At 40.0% G+C, this 19,549-nt stretch overlaps 1 protein-coding gene across 1 annotated transcript; it reads left to right on the top strand.

Annotated features, from left to right (window-relative positions):
• Nucleotides 1-13,859: 13,859 nt before the first annotated feature.
• On the top strand, nucleotides 13,860-18,421 carry LOC110697561 (auxin response factor 18-like). Its single transcript, XM_021874932.1, has 4 exons — nucleotides 13,860-14,567; nucleotides 14,715-15,908; nucleotides 17,036-17,943; nucleotides 18,071-18,421. The coding sequence occupies exons 2-4, from the start codon at nucleotides 14,799-14,801 to the stop codon at nucleotides 18,138-18,140; spliced, it is 2,088 nt and encodes a 695-aa protein (XP_021730624.1). The 5' UTR covers nucleotides 13,860-14,567; nucleotides 14,715-14,798; the 3' UTR covers nucleotides 18,141-18,421.
• The last annotated feature ends 1,128 nt before the right edge of the window (nucleotides 18,422-19,549 follow it).

The following is a 19,549-nucleotide window of genomic DNA, read 5'->3' as shown; positions in this document are numbered from 1 at the left end:
TGAAGGATCCGCTCCTATTACAAGAAACGAACTCATGACCTTCATGAGGGGGTTCAAAGGAGAGATCCAAGAATTAATCAATAAGAAGACGCCTGCTCCCTCCAAGGAGCAGTCGGCTAGGAAACCTTCTCAGTCTGGTAGAAGGAAGCCTGTACAGGGTCGAGAGGCGACCCCGCACCCTAATTCTAGGAAGTGGGAGCCGCCTGTGATCGACTTAACAAAGTATCGTTTTCCCTCTCCAGGGAAAAGGAAGCCCATTCGTCATGTACAAGCAGATGGGTCAAAGAAAACATACTTAGATGCTCGGCTGCTGCTAGAGCAAAAGAAGAATGACCGACTGTTAGAGTCGGCCTCCACTTCAAATTTCCAAGATAGTCTGCACAATACCTCTATGAGGTATACTCAATCAAATTATGAGAGTCAGACAGGCGGTACCTCACGTCGGTCTGTATTTCATAAAGAGCAGGCGGTACCAAACATGTCATACGTACTGCAACAACAATATTTCTTGCAGCCACCTCTGTTCGGAGGACAGGCGGCAAAAAATGTCCAACCTTTGGACTGGCAACTACGGTTGCTAAGACTTGGAGAATAGACGTCCGCCTTCTCCAAAGAAATTACAGAGGCCGCCCAGCCGGCCAAAGTTAAGAATGTGCTAGTAGGCGCCTATGATGGCACTACTAACCCTGAAGACCACTTAATGGCGTTCACCAACCTAATGTACCTTCAAGGGTTGGATGATCCCACCTGGTGCAAGTGTTTCCCAGCAACTCTCAAAGGAATCGCACAACAATGGTTCGGCAACAACAATGGTTGTGTGAACAATTTCCGGACGCTTGCTTATTTGTTCACCTCCAACTTTGCTATGAACATTCCTACAAAGAAGACGACCCTTGATTTAGGGACAATTCAGCAGGATGAAAAGGAGGGGCTCCGTTTATACATCAGGCGGTTCAACCTGATGAGGATTCAAATTCAAGGGCTGCCGGATGAGGTAGCCTACACTGAGTTTTTCAAAGGTCTTAAGGATGGGTCGACCTTCAAGTTTGACATGGTTCGAAAGAGGGTTGCGACTCTCCAGGAAGCTTTGATTGAAACTGAAGCCTATATATAGGCGACTGATCTCTATGATACTGGAAAACAGTCGGATGGACGGAGGTCCAAAAAAAAAGAAAGTCGACCAAAGAAGTCGGCCAATAAAGATGAGAAAAAGAGGAAAGAAGTCTGGGCGGCCGACTCCTCTAAACAGCCGGCCTAGAAAAAGAAGAAAGAGTTCAAATCATACTCTCCGAAGTATGCGTTCAACAAGGATAGCCAAGCTATCCTAAAAGAAATCAAGAGTCGGATCTCAATCGAGAAGTCGGCCCCCATGAAGGGTTCTGCAAGCAATCGGAACCAGGATAAATTTTGTCATTATCATGAAGACGTTGGTCATGAAACCAACGAATGTATCAGCCTTATGCGCTACCTGAACTGCCTGGCTAAGCAAGGCGACCTTGACTCCTATGTCAAGAAGTCAAAGGGGAACACTTCCTCAAAGAACAAGCAGTCGACTAAAAAGAATCATCAGTCGACCGACAGTTCTGATACTGATGACGCAGTCATCTACACCATAGCAGGCGGCTTCTCAGGAGGCGGCCCCACTATCAGGGGCAATAAAGACAATATCAGGCGGCTAGATTTTAATTCTGTTCACCAAGAACGGACTGCCAAAAGTTCGTTCCCAGAGATTGTCATCACAGAAGAAGACCTGGGAGGAGTTAAGGGGCCGCATGATGACCCCATTATCATTGAGTGCAAGGTGGCCAACCAAAGAGTTGGCCAGATCCTCATAGATACCAGTAGTTCCTCTAATCTCATCAGTAGCAAGTGCTTGGCAAAGCTCAAGTACAAAACTGATTGCATACATCCGGATATCAAACCCACTGTGGCAACTGCTGGCCCAAGTGGTGAAAAACTGACCTTGAACCTGTCAAGGAGGATGCGCCTGCTCAAAAAGCAGGCGGCAAGAAAAGAAAGGCTGCCCAATTGGGGACCGAGAGAAGAGAAAAAAGATAGAAATCACTGGCAAAGGAGCGGTCAGATGAATTCCGCCCTCAGCCGGCTGGTGAGCATATGGATGTCATGCTGGACGGCTCACGTCCTGACCTAACAGTCAAGGTTGGGACGACTGCTCTTCAAATTTTGGGTGAAGATTTTCACCAACTTTTGAAGGAATTCAAAGACATCTTTGCATTCGAAGTTCATGAAATGCCAGGCATCAGTCCTAACCTGGCGATACATAAATTGGTTGTGGATCCGAAAAAGAAGCCGGTCAGACAAAAGAAGCGGAACCATGGTGAAGAAAGAAGTCAGGCGGCAGCCGCCGAGGTTAAAAAGTTGCTTGATGTAGGGTTCATTCGGAAATGTTACTTCCCGGACTGGGTTGCAAATGTGGTACTAGTAAAGAAGCCGAATGGTACCTGGCGAATGTGTGTATATTACACTGACTTGAACAAGGCGTGCCCCAAAGACAGCTATCCTCTGCCCAAAATTGACAGTCTGGTCGACTCAACAGCCGGCCATGCTTTAATGAGCTTCATGGACGCCTACTCTGGCTTCCATCAGATTTCTTTGTGGAAGAAAGATCAGGAGAAGACGGCTTTCGTCATTGATCAGGGGCTATATTGTTACACGGTCATGCCGTTTGGTTTGAAAAATGCCCCGGCTACCTTCCAAAGAATGATAAACACGGTCTTCTTTGACCAAATTGGGAGGAATGTTGAGGCATACATAGATGATATGATTGTTAAGTCTAAGCTTCAGACAGACCATCTGGTGGACCTCTGAGAAACATTCACCACACTCAGGCGGCACCATGTCATGCTCAATCCCAAGAAATGTGATTTTGGGGTTGAGTCTGGGAAGTTTCTCAGATTCCTCATCAATTAGAGAGGTATAGAGGCAAACCCTGAGAAAGTGCAGGCGGTCATCGACATGCAGTCCCCTCGCACCGTCCGAGAGGTTAAAAAGTTAACAGGTTGTCTGGCGGCCTTAGGGAGATTTCTCAGCCGGTCAGGCGACAAGTGCCTTTACTTTTTTCAGGCAATAAAGAAGAAGGCAAGGTTTGAATGGGGGCCGGATGCTGAAGCGGCCTTCCAAAAACTGAAAGTTCACTTGCATTCCTTGCCAAGGCTGGTTAGTCCCTTGCCCAAAGAAGTGCTCTACATGTATCTGGCAGTATCTGACCATGCTCTAAGTGTCGTCCTCCTTGCTGAAAGAGACGGTTGCCAGCTCCCGGTCTACTTTGTCAGCCATGTGTTGAAAAATGCCGAGTTGAGGTATCCTTTAGTGGAGAAATTCGGTCTTGCTCTCTTCATGGCCGTTAAAAAATTGAAGCCTTACTTCTTGGCGCATTCAGTCGTCGTGTACACATATCAACCGATCAAGCTGCCACTGACAACCATGGAGTCGTCAGGCCGAATGATCAAATGGGCAATAGAGATTCAGAGCCTGGAAATCACATTCGAGCCCAGGAAAGCAGTAAAGGGGCAAGCTTTTGCTGACTTTATTGTGGAAATGACTCGGCCCTCTGATTCTCAAATTCCAGACCAAGTCTGGAAGGTTTATGTGGACGGGAGTTCCACTTCAAATGGTTATGGAGCAGGCGTCATATGTCAGTCGCCAGAGGGCGACAGGTATGAGTATGCTCTACGTTTCAACTTTCAAGCCTCAAACAATGAGGCAAAAAATGAAGCTTTACTAGCCGGTATCCGCATGTGCAAGGCGGCTGGGGCAAGAAAGATAAACGCATGTTCTTATTCACAATTGATAGTGAGTCAGTACAATGGCGAATACGAAGCAACTCATCCGACCATGATCAAGTATTTACAGGCGGTACGACAAGCAGTCGGATCCCTTAAAGATTTTCATCTGACTCAAGTACCAAGATCTAAAAACAACCAGGCTGATGCTCTTTCAAAGTTGGCATCCTCGGCCTCCTGTGATACCCCAAGAATTGTTTTCTGGGAGGTTATGGAGAGAAGAAGTATTGAAGAAGACCCTATTGGGGTTCTAGATCGAAGTTCCACCTGGATGAACCCAATCAAAGCATATCTAACAGACGACACCTTGCCGGATAATCATCACCAAGCGGCCTCACTGAAAAAGCGAGCGTCCAGTTTTGAAATAATAAAGGGAGAACTTCACAAGAGAGGGTACCTTCAACCCTTCTTGAAATGTGTTACTCCAGAAAAAGGACGAGAGGTCTTAGAAGAACTTCACTCTAGATAATGCGCCTCCAATATAGGCGGCAGGTCACTTGCTCAACGAGCAAGGCGGCAGGGTTACTTTTGGCCTACCTTAGAAGCAGACGCCATGGAATTGGTGAAAAAATGTGACAAGTGTCAAAGGTTTGGCAAATTAATTCACCGTCCGGCTACTGACCTCACTGCCATCCATAGCCCACTACCGTTTGCTAAGTGGGGCATGGATATCCTGGGTCCCTATACGCCTGCTACAGGCGGCAGGAAGTACATACTTGTTGCAGTCGAGTACTTTACTAAATGGGTAGAGGCAGAGGCTGTTAAAGGAATCAAGACGAAGGATGTGATTTCATTCATCTGGAAAAATGTCATCACTCGGTTTGGGGTACCCATGTCTATGGTTTTTGATAATGGTCCCCAATTTGAGACGCCTGTTCTGAAAAATTGGCTAGGAAACCAAGGCATCTCGCACTGCTTTGCATCAGTCGGTCGTCCTCAAGCAAACGGTCAAGTAGAAGCCTTCAACAAAATCATCTCAGACGGTCTTAAGAAGAATATTGAACGAGCAGGCGGCCTATGGGCAGATGAGCTACCACATGTTCTCTGGGCCATTAGGACGACTGAAAAAGGGTCAACTGGAGAAACTCCATTCCTCCTAACTTATGGTGCAGATGTTGTTCTTCCAATTGAACATTATGAGTCGACTCTTCGAGTAATGATGTATGATGAAGAGTCTAACTGGGAATCCATGCGCCTGACATTGGACTCACTTCCAAAAAAAAGGGGCAATGCAGCCCTGCGCCATGAAATCTATCCCCTGAGAATGACAAGGTCATACAATAAAAGGGTGCATAGGCGTCCACTCAAAGTGGGTGACTTTGTACTAAGGAAAATGGAAGCAGTCGGTAGGGCTAATGAGTCGGGCAAGCTAACTCCCAACTAGGAAGGACCCTACCGAATTTATGAAGAGGTTCGGGACGGTACCTACTGCCTGGAAACACCAGATGGCCAACCTTTGCCTCGAACCTGGAATGTAGATAATCTCAAAAAGTATTATTTTTGAATGATGTAAATAGCCGAGAGCTACTAATAAAAGTTTGCTATTTCACTTCATTTATTTTGTACTAAGAGGGGCATGCCTACTGGTGAAACAGTCGGCTACTCTCCATACTTTTTAAATACGCATTAAATAAAGAGGGGCATGCCGCCTGTATCTATACAACCGGTTAATCTCCCATACTTAGTTCACCAAGAACTACCTAAGGCCTATGGCCGAAATGATCAGACCAGGCGCCCAGCCAACTGATCCAACTTTTAAAAACTAATCCGACCTGTCCCAACATCATAGCAGGCGTCCGGCGGCATCCATCTGGATGAAATTCGTCGCAGAGATCAGCTCCCTTTTGGGTGGAACATTGTTCTATAAACTAATTACACGGCACCTATACGACTGTCCACAAAGACAATCGCGTGGCCGTTTTTGAGACAAGGATAACTCTCACTGATCCAATGAGTGTTAGCAGTTAACATCCGCGTCGGATAACCAACTATATTACTTGGGATAAGTACAGCCGGTACCTCTTGAGTTAATAGGCAACAAACATTGGCGAATCAAGGGGTCCAGCCGGCCTCCGCCGCCTGGTACCTCCACTACTCAAACAGAAGTGACGACGACTAAGTAACATCAATGTTAACTTATAGTCACTCCCTAAAACTTGGTTCGAAATCTAACAGGTTTTTTGAATAGACTGCCTATTTCTTAAACAGGAGCATTCAAACCCCTATTCTTACTAGGTTATCGCATCTTGAGTAAATAACCAACAAAATTGGTGAATCAAGGGGACTAGCCGGCCCACGCCGCTTAGTGCCTCTACTACTCAAGCATAAACATGACGAGTGAGTAACCTCAAAGATTACCCATAATCACTCTCTCATACTTAGTCAGGATTCAAAAGGTATGAAAAGTTCGCCTGCCTAAAGGCGAACCAGAGCTCTCGTACCCAAACCCTACTAAGATGATTTCTCTTTAAACCAAACATGTTTGAAAAGTTGGTTCACAGGTCGACTGCTTTTTGGCAAGCAAGGACTCAAGAACTATTTCTATTTTCCTTTCTAACTTGTTTCAAGTTAAGAAAACCTAACGTATTCACTAAAATATGTTAGGGACCGACTGAGTAAATGGCCGACTGATCGCCTAACCTGAAACTAAGACAACCAGTCGTCCAAGGGCATAGGTAGTCCTTACATTGTACATGTTCGCAACTTTCGGCTTATAAATTTAGCCAAAACAGTCGGTACGACACTTAGCAAATTATGCAAAATAAAGCATAGAGCAAAATTTGGAGAGCAAAGACGACCAAAAAGATGGTCGCCGAAATCATATAAACAGCCGGCCATAAAGACCGGCAAAATATTCAGTACCCCGGCCCCCTGGCCGGATAAAGAGACAAAAATAAACGGCACGCAGGCTGAAGAAAAAGTTGAAAAAAATAAAAGCTTAAGCATTTGGAGGGGCATCGGTATTAACGGTCGCCTGATCGACGTCAACTATGGGCGCTTGGTCCTTCGAAGAATCCTTCCTAGTTGATTCGCCTTCAAGGGCCGGATCCTTGTTTACTTCCACCTCCAATGGGTCAAGGGCGACCACCACCTCTTCCTCCTCGCTGACCGCCTACGCTTCATCCGCCGCAGCCACCGCCTCCATAATTCTTCGATTGTACTCTTCAGTACAAGCTTTGAATTTCTTCTCCTATGAGGCATAATTGGCCTTTGGGAAGAGGCGGGACCAGGTCATTTTCTGGATTTTGCCTAGGTCCTCCATCATAGACCTAACCATATCCATCTTTTCAGTTTTGGCCTTGGCCGTCAACTCTTTGGTGAGGGCCGCCTCCTAGACCTTCAACTGGCTTTTGAGATTGTTTACTGATTTCAGCAAAGACTCATTTAGGTGCGCAGTATGCTTGAGAGGCTCCAGCTGCTCTCGGAGGGTCTTGATGGTGGCCTCCAGCTCCGTATTTTTCTTCTTGGCCGCCTCCAACTCAGTGCGGACCGCCGCAGTGGCCTGCGCCTGATAATAAATAATATCAGTTGTCAAAATTTCATTTTGGGCAATTTGAAACATTGCCTTGTCACAGTCAGAGGCGGCCATGGCTTTAGCAGCCTTTACCTCTTTGTTCTTCGCACTAATTGGTTTGCGAAGGCCGTTTACTCGGAGCAGGAACTATAAAACAAAAACAGGCGTCAGATACTAAGATAAAAAACAGGCGTCCTGGAAAGCAACGACAAAAATACGAAGTATACCTCAGAGAGGAGACCCATTATACCATCAAGGTCCAGGTTACCGACTCCCCGGACCGCGTCCCTCTCCTCAAGAGGAACGACTCTCACCATGGACTTGGCCATTTCGACCAAGTCCGGTCCCTGATGACCGCCTGTATCAAACGGTAAAGCATCAGCACGATGAAAGGAAACAAAGAGATGAATCAATGAATTAGGAAGCCGGATGGTACCTCTTAGGGGCCGGCTAGGGACTTGAGTAGTTTTACCCCCAGATTGGGGGTTGGCCGGCTGTTTGTCAGCCGCCTGTTTCCTGGTTGAACCAGGCGTACTCCCACCTGTCAGTTTCCGAACCTTTGAGTCCGGTTGGTGGGAGGAGGAAGGTTTAGAAGCGCCCGCTTGCAAAAAATGGGTGCCGAATGTTAATAAACACAAAGTTTAAAGAAGACAGACTTGAAGAAGTCTGAACTCACTTGGGGCGACCCCTTTGAAGAAGGCTCGGTGGAGGGCTTTGGACTGCCCATTACTGCGGCTCTTAGCATGGATGTCGCCTTCCTAGAAGCAATTATACTGTCCATAGCTTTCGCTGAAAAATAAAACCGAGAGTTAGAAAAGTTAAGAAGAATAAAACCACATCTGCTTAAAAAGAGCAAGGTGCCGACTACCTCTCGAGACCCGACTACTCAGGCCACAGGCGGCTAGGAAGTATTCGTCATACACCCACTTGAATTTAGGGATACAGTGTAGGGGCACCTTCTGTCGTTCCCCACTAGCAGGGTTGAGTTGTGTTTTCACCTTGAAGAGTCCTCGGTCCAGGATCTCTTCCCTCGCTTTGCGAGGAACAGGCGGCATGGCAGCACCGCCCGCAAGGAGGGGCGGATTCCTATTCCATCTGTTGTACCGCTTGTTCAACAGAGGATCAGAGGTTTGGATAAGGTAGAAGGTGTTCCTCCAGTCCTTCCACTTATTTTCTTTCCCTCTCGTCATCAAAAAGCCCTTGTGGCTTGATAGCTGGTACCAGCCGGTACCGCTTGCTTTGGGGGTCCGACTCAAGTAGTTCATATGGGTGAACGCCTCAAAATTTGGCTCCACCCCGTGAATTTCACATCCGGCCACATAGCCAAGTATGTTAAACCAAGAGTTAGGGGCTAGCTGCCATAACCCCACCTCGTACCCATCGAGGATTTTCTGAACATCTGGATGCAGGGGAAATCGAAGCCCCGCCTTAATGGCCGCCTCATAGCAACCAAAACAGGTGTCCCCATAACTGATCGTTTCAGTCCAGACTACCGCATCTTCAACATCCGGCACAAATAAATCAAAATCTGGACCCATCACATGGTCCGATAAGAAGGAGTCCAGTTTTTCTTTCATTACCTTGATGTGGCCCTTTGGGACATGGCATAAATTAGCAGTGTTTAACTCCCTATTAGAGGCGGATGGTTCTGACCATTCGTCCCCCTTTTCAACCGCATGAGAGAGTCTTAACTCGTGTAGTTGGGAGTGCCTCTCCTTTGAGTTCAGGGAATGATGGCTTGAGGAACTAGTGCTGGACTCACTATTAGAAGAGTCCGACTCCTCGTTTCTCATAGAAGGGACCGACCCCTCTCCTTCTGTAGGGGTCAACTGTCGACTGGCTAAGTCAACAGTGAAATGGGTAGGGAATACCTTGGCTCCCTCCTCTGAGCTTTCAGCGACAGAGCCGCTTTGGTTGATTTCAGCATCAGGCGCCTAGTAAGATGTCTCGCTGACCGGCACATAGAAGGAGGAGCCATCAGAGTTGGTGATCCTGACAGTTCTCTTAGTTCGAGCCATCGTGTTCTGCACAGACACAGAGACAGTCGGGCTATGTATAAAGGGCAAAGTTTGGTCCGAAAAGGGGCAGGCGACACTCCTAGTCCTAGATTCAGCCGTCCCTAGTGACCGACTGATCACTACCCTAGGTCGTGCCGGGTGCTTTCGAGGTACCATAGTTCAAAATAAATAAAAAAGAGAAGTAAGAGAACAGACGGTTACCTGAATAATTGAAAAAGTGACGTTGTAAATAGCAGAGATATGAAAAATCAGCCGGCTTGACAAATCAGGCGGTAGGCTATTAATATCCAAAGTGTCAGAGCAAGATCAGGGATCCGAGTGTTCTCTTTCAAAAAGTTTTCAAGTGTGAAAATAAATCTGAAGTCAACACGCCCTTATATAGGCAAGATGAGAAGTCGAAGGGTCACTTCCAAAAATTCAAAAATGAGCGGGAAAAACCTTCGGCCATTCACCAAGCGACACCTGTAGCAGGTCGTCGCCTGTTACAAGCCGACACCTGTCACAGGTGACATATAAACAGTCACATGCCACCTGTGAGGGGCAAATGATTAGGGGATTTTTCCCTACCAGTCACCACCTGACAAGTGAACCAATCAGGTTCTGCCATGTGTTCGCCACGTGGGCCAACAGGAGCCTGCCACGTGTTAGGTACTGATCAGTCCACCATGGACCAATCACGACACGACACGTGTCCTCCCCCATGCCAAATGGAGGAACCGGCCACCTAGGCCCAAAGTCTTGTGGAAGCCCAAGAAGCTCTAGGTTGACCTAAACCTAAGACAAGCATGCATCCCAAGACTATAAATACATTTACTAATCCTCATTAAAGGGGATCACGTCAATTAATTACTCTCACCTAGAGAAAACTCTTAACCTTTTTTCTGCATTTATTACTCCTAAAGCAAGTACTAACTTGATCGTCGGAGGCGGAGCTCCCAACACCCGGAGTCTCCGTTGTTTTGCAGGTACAGACGCACGGTTCCAGTCTCGGAGTTGTAACTCTCCCGCAGGACATCGGAAAACCCCGAAACACCTATCGTTGTGATTATTACGAAATGGAGGAGGTACCATGTTTAAAGTTATCCAAAAGAAAGTACAATATATTTTCAAAATATTATCAAATTGAATTTTTCTATCCTTTTGCATATCACAATCCGAGTAAAATAAACGTAATAAAAATCCATCTGCATGTTTCGTCCTAGGTTGCTAGAGAGGACGGTAACATTGATAGTATCTTTTACCGTATATTGGCTAAAATAAAGTCACCCTAAAATTGTTCGATGTATATTACTACTAATATTATTATAAATCGGGTGTACACAAAACTTTTGAACGAATTATTATATATATTTATATATACTTCAAATAAAACATGGTCATCCAAAAAAATTTGTTAAATTTGTCTTGATTTTCTGTTTTCAAATATGTAATTTGTATATTTTTCTGATACGTAATTTTATCTACTACAATTATTAAACTTTTAAAAAAACAATTTTTTTTTTAAAAAAGACGGTATTTTGAAATATAGTACTATGTACTCCCTTTGTTCTATAATCTAATACTTACTTATCATAAATACGCAATTTAAAAAAAAAATTTAAAAAAATGTAAGTATGTGTAAGATAAAATTAAAGCAAGAAAAAATGTAAAAAAAAGTGGGTAAATAAGAATAATCTAATATATTGTAAAAAAACATAATAATAATTTAATATATAAAGTTAAGAGGGGTTTTGGATGATAAATTTTATTTTTCCAAATTACCCCTTTTTTTAAATTTTTAATTTTTTTAATTTTTTTTAGCTACCATCATAACATTAATTGTTATTTTTTTATAGTTTATTTGAAATTTTCTTCAAAAAAATAAAAAGTTTATTTTGAAATTACCAGAAAAAAAAACCCCCTCGATATTAGCTTTAACCACCTACTCTAATTTTTTTTTTTCATTTTTTTTACCATCACAAAATAAATCTAAAAATTGGTTTTCACTACCAGCCGTCAGAAAAGCTGTTAAATGTAATGGTTTGATTTTTATTTTTTGATTTTCGTGCCAAACACATGGTATCTAGAGGTTTTTGGGGGTCATTTGGCTCTAAAGGACTTGATTTGAGGTCGAATCGACAAAAAAAAAAATCAAAAGTGCCTCATTTTACTTACTTAAAAATACATCGGTTTGCGTGAAACATGCAAAACGATGCACTTTCGACAATTTTTTGTCAATTTGGACCTAAAATCAATTCTTTAAGCACCAAAATGACCCCTAAAACCTGTAGAAAGCATGTTTTTGACACGAAAATCAAAGAATATTTTTAATTTTGTTATATTTAACGGAAGGTTCTTGACGGTAGATGGTAAAAAACCAAAATTGTTTTTTGTGGTGGTATAATGAAATAAACAAAAATAGTAGGTGGTAAAAGCTAATATCGGGTAATTTTTTTTTTTTTTATTTTTTTTTTTTTGGTAAAAATCAAAATTCCCTTTTTTAATATCATTTTTTTTAACTAATAATTATTTTTTTATCAACAGTTTTTAAATTTGCACCAACTATTTATTTAATTTTTTTTTTGTTAAGTAGAATAAAGAAGAGTATAGAGCCTAAAAGGTTTCTTATTTTTCTCACACACGCATTGCCTTGTGTTTCTTAGCTTGTTTTAATAAAATGAAGAGAGGATGTATATGAAAAAAGTGTTATTATTGTAAGTCTAATTAGAAGGGTAATATGATATACGAAGTAGCTAGTATATATGGTAGGGTATATGGTATAATGTTATACCAAAATAAAATTTGAGTGAGAGTGAGGGATAGCTCAAGTGGTTAGAGCTCTCCTCCCAGTTCTAAAAAATCTTGAGATCGATTCTCATCACCCGCCCTTATGACTCTCTAAACACCAAAAAAAAAAGAGTAGAACAAAAAGATTGGACTAGAGTAGAGTGCTAAGAAAAGATATAAATAATAAATAATGTAATACTCGGATAATATTAGTACTCTCTCTATCCCATAATATAGTTCTCATTTGTTTGTGAAATTTTGACCAATTATTCTCATCAATATATACAAAAATTATGTAATGTGTAATTTGAAAACACAAATTCTTGATTAAGGCAGATTTTCATTAAGTTATTGTACTATAAAACGAATTAAATTTACTGTACCCTAAAAGTATTTAAAAGTTACCATATTCCAAGCATAAATTTTATCCTTAAGAAATACTTATAATGTATTAGATTAATCATATTAGCCTTCTTAGAATGTATCCATAGAAAATTACACATTAAAATACAATCAAACTCATTACAAATTAAAAGTTATTCTTAAAGGTGTTAAAGTTACCACAACAATTGTTAAAGTTACCCTTAAATTGACCGTCATATTTATTGAGTTGTAATATCACTTTATTTTTTTTTTGTAATAATTTTTATAAATATATAATTAAAGATATTGATGGATAAAGGTATGTCTTAAAATTATACATACAGAAATGAAAAATATATTACGACATAGGAAATATATCTTACCTTCATACAATTAAGCTATATTTACTTTTTATTTTCACTTTAATTTGTTCCTATAATTTTATTGTAATAAAATATTTGTGATGCTGATAGACAACATAAAACATGATAAACCTCTAATATCTTTTCATTTTAAAAACCTTATCCATCAAATAAAGAGAGGAATTCAATTTTATACTCAGTTACATATATCCCTAATAATCCTAAATCACAGTATTCTATCCACTCCATAAAAATATGAATAAATAGATAAAGACAAGAGATTGAAAAACCTACCCTCTCCTTTCAAGATACTCCTTTTGTTAGAAATGAGAATCAAACCCTATCACGAAGTTAACTGGGTTAAAAATCTCCACTAACTAAGACAACCTTGATTTTTTATATTGAATAATCTATTAACTATTACTAAAATAAAACATTGCTAATATCATCAACCCTCAAATTATCCTACATGTCATTCCTACATTAAAAATTTTCCCTCCAATTTCTTTGTGTGATGTCATCAGATTAATTATTAATATTTTTTATTTTTATTATTGATTTACACTTTGACTTCAATACATAAATGTCTATATAAAATTCAATTAACCAAATTTCTCTCTTAAATTATAGTTTCACACTTTTACATACCTAATTTGTTTGATGTTTGGTTGTGCATTTTAATTTTTTTTTTAATTTCCTTAAATGTAAATTATTTTTATATTTAATTCTAATATTCATATACAATGTAATGAAACAAAACATAAATTACAAGAAAAATTAATTCTAATTGTGCATCGCACGGAAATAATCTAGTGTATGAGCAATTTACAAGTTTTTATTAATTTATTATATTTTTATGGATACAACATACAAGTAGTATTGTTAAAAAAAAAAAATTGATACAAGTAGTATACTTCGTACTTACTTAAACTTCATAAAAAAAATTAATTAATTGTAATTATAATAATTATTAGAAAAAAGAAAAAAAGAAGGCATTTTTTACAACTGTGCTGAGTGTTGCTGCAGCTATTTGGACTCTTTTGTTCCTGTCTTCCTTTTTCCATGATCCAAAGCTTCCATTTGAATGAATCTTCCCAACTTCTAGAGAGAGAAACTCACTTTTAGAGAGAGAAAGTGACAACAGAGGAGAGAGAAATTAGCACTCCCAGTTACGGCCGTGTCGGTAGAGAGAGAAACTCAGTAGAAAAAACAACTGAGGTTTTCTTCAGAAAAACAAAATTCATCTTTGCTTTTCAATGGAGTTTCTCTGTTTCATTTGCTGCTACTAAGTACCCAGAACTCAAGCTCTAACAAATTCTCGAATGAAGTCGAGATACCCACCAAAAATTAACAACAAATTATGTGCAGATCTTGCTCTTCTTTCGACTTCCAAGCCGAAACAATTTCTTCAAATCAATCTTGTATAAATGGAATTCGAGGCTTTTGTGCTCGAATTCCGATTTTAAGGAGAAGATTTCATAGATAGTTTTGTAGGTGGTATAACTTTAATACTGCAAAATATATACAACTCTTTGTTATGTATTTCCAGTTAATTAATGGTGGAATTTGTCGGCAATGCTCAAATTTTGAGTCAAACTGGAGGTGTATTTGGGATTAATTGATTAATTTTAATTTCCCTAATGAAGTTCGTGTGTTATTGTCCGATTTTACCTTTTTTCGCGAGCCAAGAGAAGAAATATTACCGCTAATTGAATTTTTCATAGATGACCTGCCTATCGAGGTAAGAAAATTAATTGTTTGTGATATTTTTTTTAAAAATAATTTCAGAATAATTTTTTATTTATTTTTTTTTTTCACTTTTTATGGTATATATATTGGTGATCAGATGTATGAAGTTTTGTTGAATATTTTGTTTTTGTGTTGACAGAAAAAGCATTGATTAAGAAGTGTGTTGTAAGGTGGTGTTGGAGTTAGGTTGATTAAGTGTTGTTTTTGTGCTTAATATTCTGCCATGATTACGTTTATGGATCCAAAGGAGAAAATAAAAGAGGCTGATAATTGTTTAGATTCGCAATTATGGCATGCTTGTGCTGGAGGAATGGTACAAATGCCACCAGTGAATGCTAAGATTTATTACTTTGTACAAGGGCATATTGAACATGCTAATGGTAATGTGGATTTTAGGAGTTTCCCACGAATTCCGTCGTATGTTCTGTGTAGAGTCGAGGATATACGGTACTTAGCTGACCAGGAGACGGATGAGGTTTATGCGAAGATTCGATTGAATCCTGTCACTAATGAGGTTGATTATAGTGATGAAGATGTTGGAGTTCATGGTGCTGAAGTGCAAGAAAATAAGCCTGCTTCGTTTGCTAAGACTTTGACTCAGTCTGATGCCAATAACGGAGGCGGGTTTTCAGTCCCTCGCTATTGTGCAGAAACAATCTTTCCGCGATTAGATTACTCAGCAGATCCACCTGTTCAGAACATTCTTGCAAAGGATGTACATGGCGAGCCCTGGAAATTTAGGCATATATATCGAGGAACCCCTAGGCGTCACTTATTAACTACAGGGTGGAGTACATTTGTGAATGCTAAGAAGCTTATTGCTGGGGACTCGATTGTGTTTTTAAGAGCTGAAAATGGGGACTTGTGTGTTGGGATTCGGAGAGCAAAGAGGGGACTCGGGGGTGGACTTGATTCGACTTCTGGATGGAACCCAGGATCCACTGTTTTGAACTATGGTGCTTTCTCAGCTTTTCTTAGAGAGGATGAAAACAGGATCTCAAGAAATGGTAATGGTGTTGGTTTGAACTCAGGTGGTAATGCTTCGGGGAAGGGGAAAGTGATGATGGAGTCCGTTATTGAAGCTGCAACCTATGCTGCTAAAGGGCAGCCCTTTGAAGTTGTTTACTACCCTAGAGCTGGTACCCCTGAGTTTGTCGTGAAGGCTGGACATGTAAAGGCAGCACTTCAAGTTCGTTGGTGTTCAGGAATGAGGTTCAAGATGCCCTTTGAAACTGAAGACTCTTCCCGGATAAGTTGGTTCATGGGCACCATATCCTCAGTTCAGGTTGCTGATCCTATGCACTGGTCTGACTCACCTTGGAGGCTTCTTCAGGTACGCGTATTTCTTTTTTGTGTATGTGACTGTTATCCTTGCTATTACCATGCTCTTGGACCTAAAAGCCAAGTTTTATATGTAAAACACGTGTTAATGATATGTGCTTACATAAATATGTGTTATTAGGAAAAATCACTGCAGTTCATATTCCTTTTAGAGAATTGAATCTTGTAACCTGTTTATTTAAAAAGTTGGTCTAATTCTACTTCCACAGCTTATCTTTCTCTTCATCTATTATCTGCTCAGACTTAAATTTGATTTGTTTATAATTTATGCTCAAGCAACATTCTTTTTCGACTGCATTGCAAATAATCCATTGTTAGGGGACTTTTGAGAGAGACCAATAGCTTAGTTTTCAACAACACATCATGACTGATGTCTTGGTTGTGAGTTGACTTGAAAAAGAATATAATCGTTGAATATAAACAATTCCTTGTCTTAGGATAATTCAGGATAGAATCTGGCTTCATGAACCTATCCTGGTTGGACGTCTACAGCCCAACAAATGTCTTCCGTAATAATTGAAATTAAAATCCTATTGGACAAATTATTCCTTAAAACATTATCTTTGAGCTGGAAGTCTTTGTTTTATTTTGCAAATCTTCTTTGTTATTTTTTTTTATCAATGATGTATATGTTTTGTTGACTTTACAATAACTGACTTAGCCAACAACCAGCTCTTAGTTTAGTACCCAGGCAGGTAGTTTGTTGTTATTGGGAATTAATATTAAACTGAAAACCTCACTAAAACAGCCACGCAAACAGATATATATGAACAATGCTGGATAAACTGAAGTTGCCTTATGGATTTAGATAATCTTTATCACTTTATCTAAGCATGTACATCATCTATGTGTTCTAGTGTTTGACTTCAATTTATGCATTTTATCCAGCCATAGCTCATATGCTTTCCTGTAATCTACTATTTTGCTATGATATGGCCATCAGGGTTCACTTCACTATGTAAAAAAAAAAACAAAGATTTCTACTCTTCATTTTATCATGAAATGACTTTTGAAAGAGCTCATTTTGCTCGAATCCCTGTTTTCAATTTTTTCTAATTCAGTTCTGGTTTGTGTTATGTTCTATAGTATTCTCTGACAAATTAGATCTACCCGTTTTAGGTAACATGGGATGAACCAGATTTGCTGCAAAATGTGAAACGCGTTAGTCCGTGGCTGGTGGAATTAGTATCTAATATGCCAGCCATTCATCTGTCCCCCTTCTCCCCTCCAAGGAAGAAATTCAGACTTCCTCACCATCCAGATTTTCCCATGGATGGCCAACTTCCGGTCCCCTCATTTCCCGGAAACTTCCTAGGGCCAAATAACCCTTTCGGATGTTTACCCGACAATTCTCCTGCTGGCATGCAGGGAGCCAGGCATGCTCAATTCGGTCTTTCACTGTCCGATCTTCACATGAGTAAATTACAGTCGGGTCTCTTTCCAGGTGGCTTCCCAGCACTTGATCCCACTACTACTCTACCCAATAGACCCTCTAGTTCATTAACTTATCAAAAACCCGGCAGCAACGAGAACATTTCTTGCTTGCTCACTATGGGAAACTCAAACCAATCAATAAAGAAATCTGATGTGACAAAGCCACATCATTTTGTGCTCTTTGGAAAACCAATACTGACAGAGCAGCAAATGTCTCTAAGTCGTTCAGGTGACACAGTTTCACCAGTTCCTACAGGTAATGGCTCATCAGAAGGAAATGTGGACAAGGCAGGTAATGTCTCTGATGGTTCAGGGTCAGGACACAACCAGGATCGCTCTTCTATGGAACAACTTCCATGGATCAAGGACAACCGCCCAGAAATGGACTCAGAACTGGAGACTGGTCACTGTAAGGTTTTCATGGAGTCGGAGGATGTTGGCCGTACTCTTGAGCTAACATTGCTGAAATCATTTGAAGAACTTTGCAGCAGGCTGGCAAACATGTTTTGTATTGAGAGTTCTGATATGCTTAACCGTGTAGTCTACAGAGATGGTGCAGGTTCTTCAAAGCAAGTTGGAGATGAACCATTCAGGTGGGAGGAATTGCTTCTCGTTGATTTTTTCATTGATCATAACCTAGGCTTTATGTCCAACATAAAACACTATTGTTAATACAGAATACTAACTTGTTATGGTGCCAACCTGTTTATGATGGTGCAGTGAATTTGCAAAACGAGCAAAGAGGTTGACAATCTTGATGGATTCCAGCAGCGATAACGTAGGAGCGTAGAAGCATCATAGAGGTGATGCAATAATAAATACGAGTGCAATTGTACAGGTAGTAGATCTTATTGTTGTTCCTAGGTGACCCGACCCCCTTATGTGATTGAGGCAGATGTGGGACGAGCACATTTGAGCCAAATTTTGGTCCTCTTAGTGTCAGATCTTCACATACCACTATTTTCTTACCAATAAATTTTCTCCAAGGATTATGCAAATTCCTGATACATTTAATGGTTTAGTTGGAAAATTTGTTGCTATATCTATCTAGTATCTGTTTCTTTTCGCGCATTAACTTCGCACTTCTGAACTATTTTCTACTAACATAGATGCTTTCAGATGAATCATAAAATCTTCATTAGTCTCTGGTTTGGCTAGTTGCTATTATAGAAATGATATTGCAGATGCACTTTTTCTTAGTACTCCTCTAAAATAGACAGTTACAGCATCACATGGAATGTCTCAGATTTACCAGGACCAAAAGTTGTTACTTGGTAGAGTTCCCATTATTTGGGGATTGACGATTTTCAGGAACGACAAGTTTTTAGACCTTTTTAATCTCTTTTGTCCCAAGGCTTTTTCCTAGCAACATTATTTTCCTTTTCTCCTGCAATCTTTTTCTCTTCTTGAAAAATTTGGTAGAATCGATCTTTATATTCGAAAAATACACATTAAAATTATACGGATAAATCTTGTCTTTAAATTTCTGTTGTAACTTTGGTTAGTCGTGATAAATTTATTCATCCTTTTACGAATCATTGACATTTATTTGAACTTATAACGGACATGGTTTGTTCTTAGGGAACTTAAACCAGAATTAGTCACTCGGCTCCTAGTTAATACGAAGTATAATAAGTCAAAATATATTAAAACTTCTGTCAAGACATGAAGACAAATGTCTTCATGACATTCAGTTGTTGGTACAATTTTGCTGTGGTAACGAGGAACCCAAGTAGTATATGATATCAGATATATCAATGATGCAAGATGCTTATCTCATTACTGCTGAAAAAATTGACAGGTCAGAAAAAGCTTATTCCTCTGTATGTCCAATTTGCAAGAAATAGAAATCCTATATTAAAATATAATGATATAAATAGCCATAAAAGCTAAATAGATGTTGAAATTAAAATAAAACATTTGTGATTCGTTGTCATGTAATTTTCCTATAAATCTTAATTTATACTTTCTCTAATTCTTTAAAATGACTTTGTTTTGTCCGTGTATGTTTGACACTGCACTTCTTTAACTATCATTATTTCTATTTACATATTGACAAAAAAAAAAATATCAAAATTGAATATAATGAAAGAATTAATTGGTTTATTAAAAAAAAAAAAAAAAAAAAAAACAAAAAAAAAAACGTGATCTTACATGATCATATTTTTTTATATATACTTACTATTGAAAATAATTTTA

The sequence above is a fragment of the Chenopodium quinoa genome, unplaced genomic scaffold (genome assembly GCF_001683475.1).
Source record: "Chenopodium quinoa cultivar QQ74 unplaced genomic scaffold, ASM168347v1, whole genome shotgun sequence".
Lineage (NCBI taxonomy): Eukaryota > Viridiplantae > Streptophyta > Magnoliopsida > Caryophyllales > Amaranthaceae > Chenopodium > Chenopodium quinoa.
Note: the sequence above shows the minus strand (reverse complement) of the source record. Positions and strands in the feature narration are given on the sequence as shown.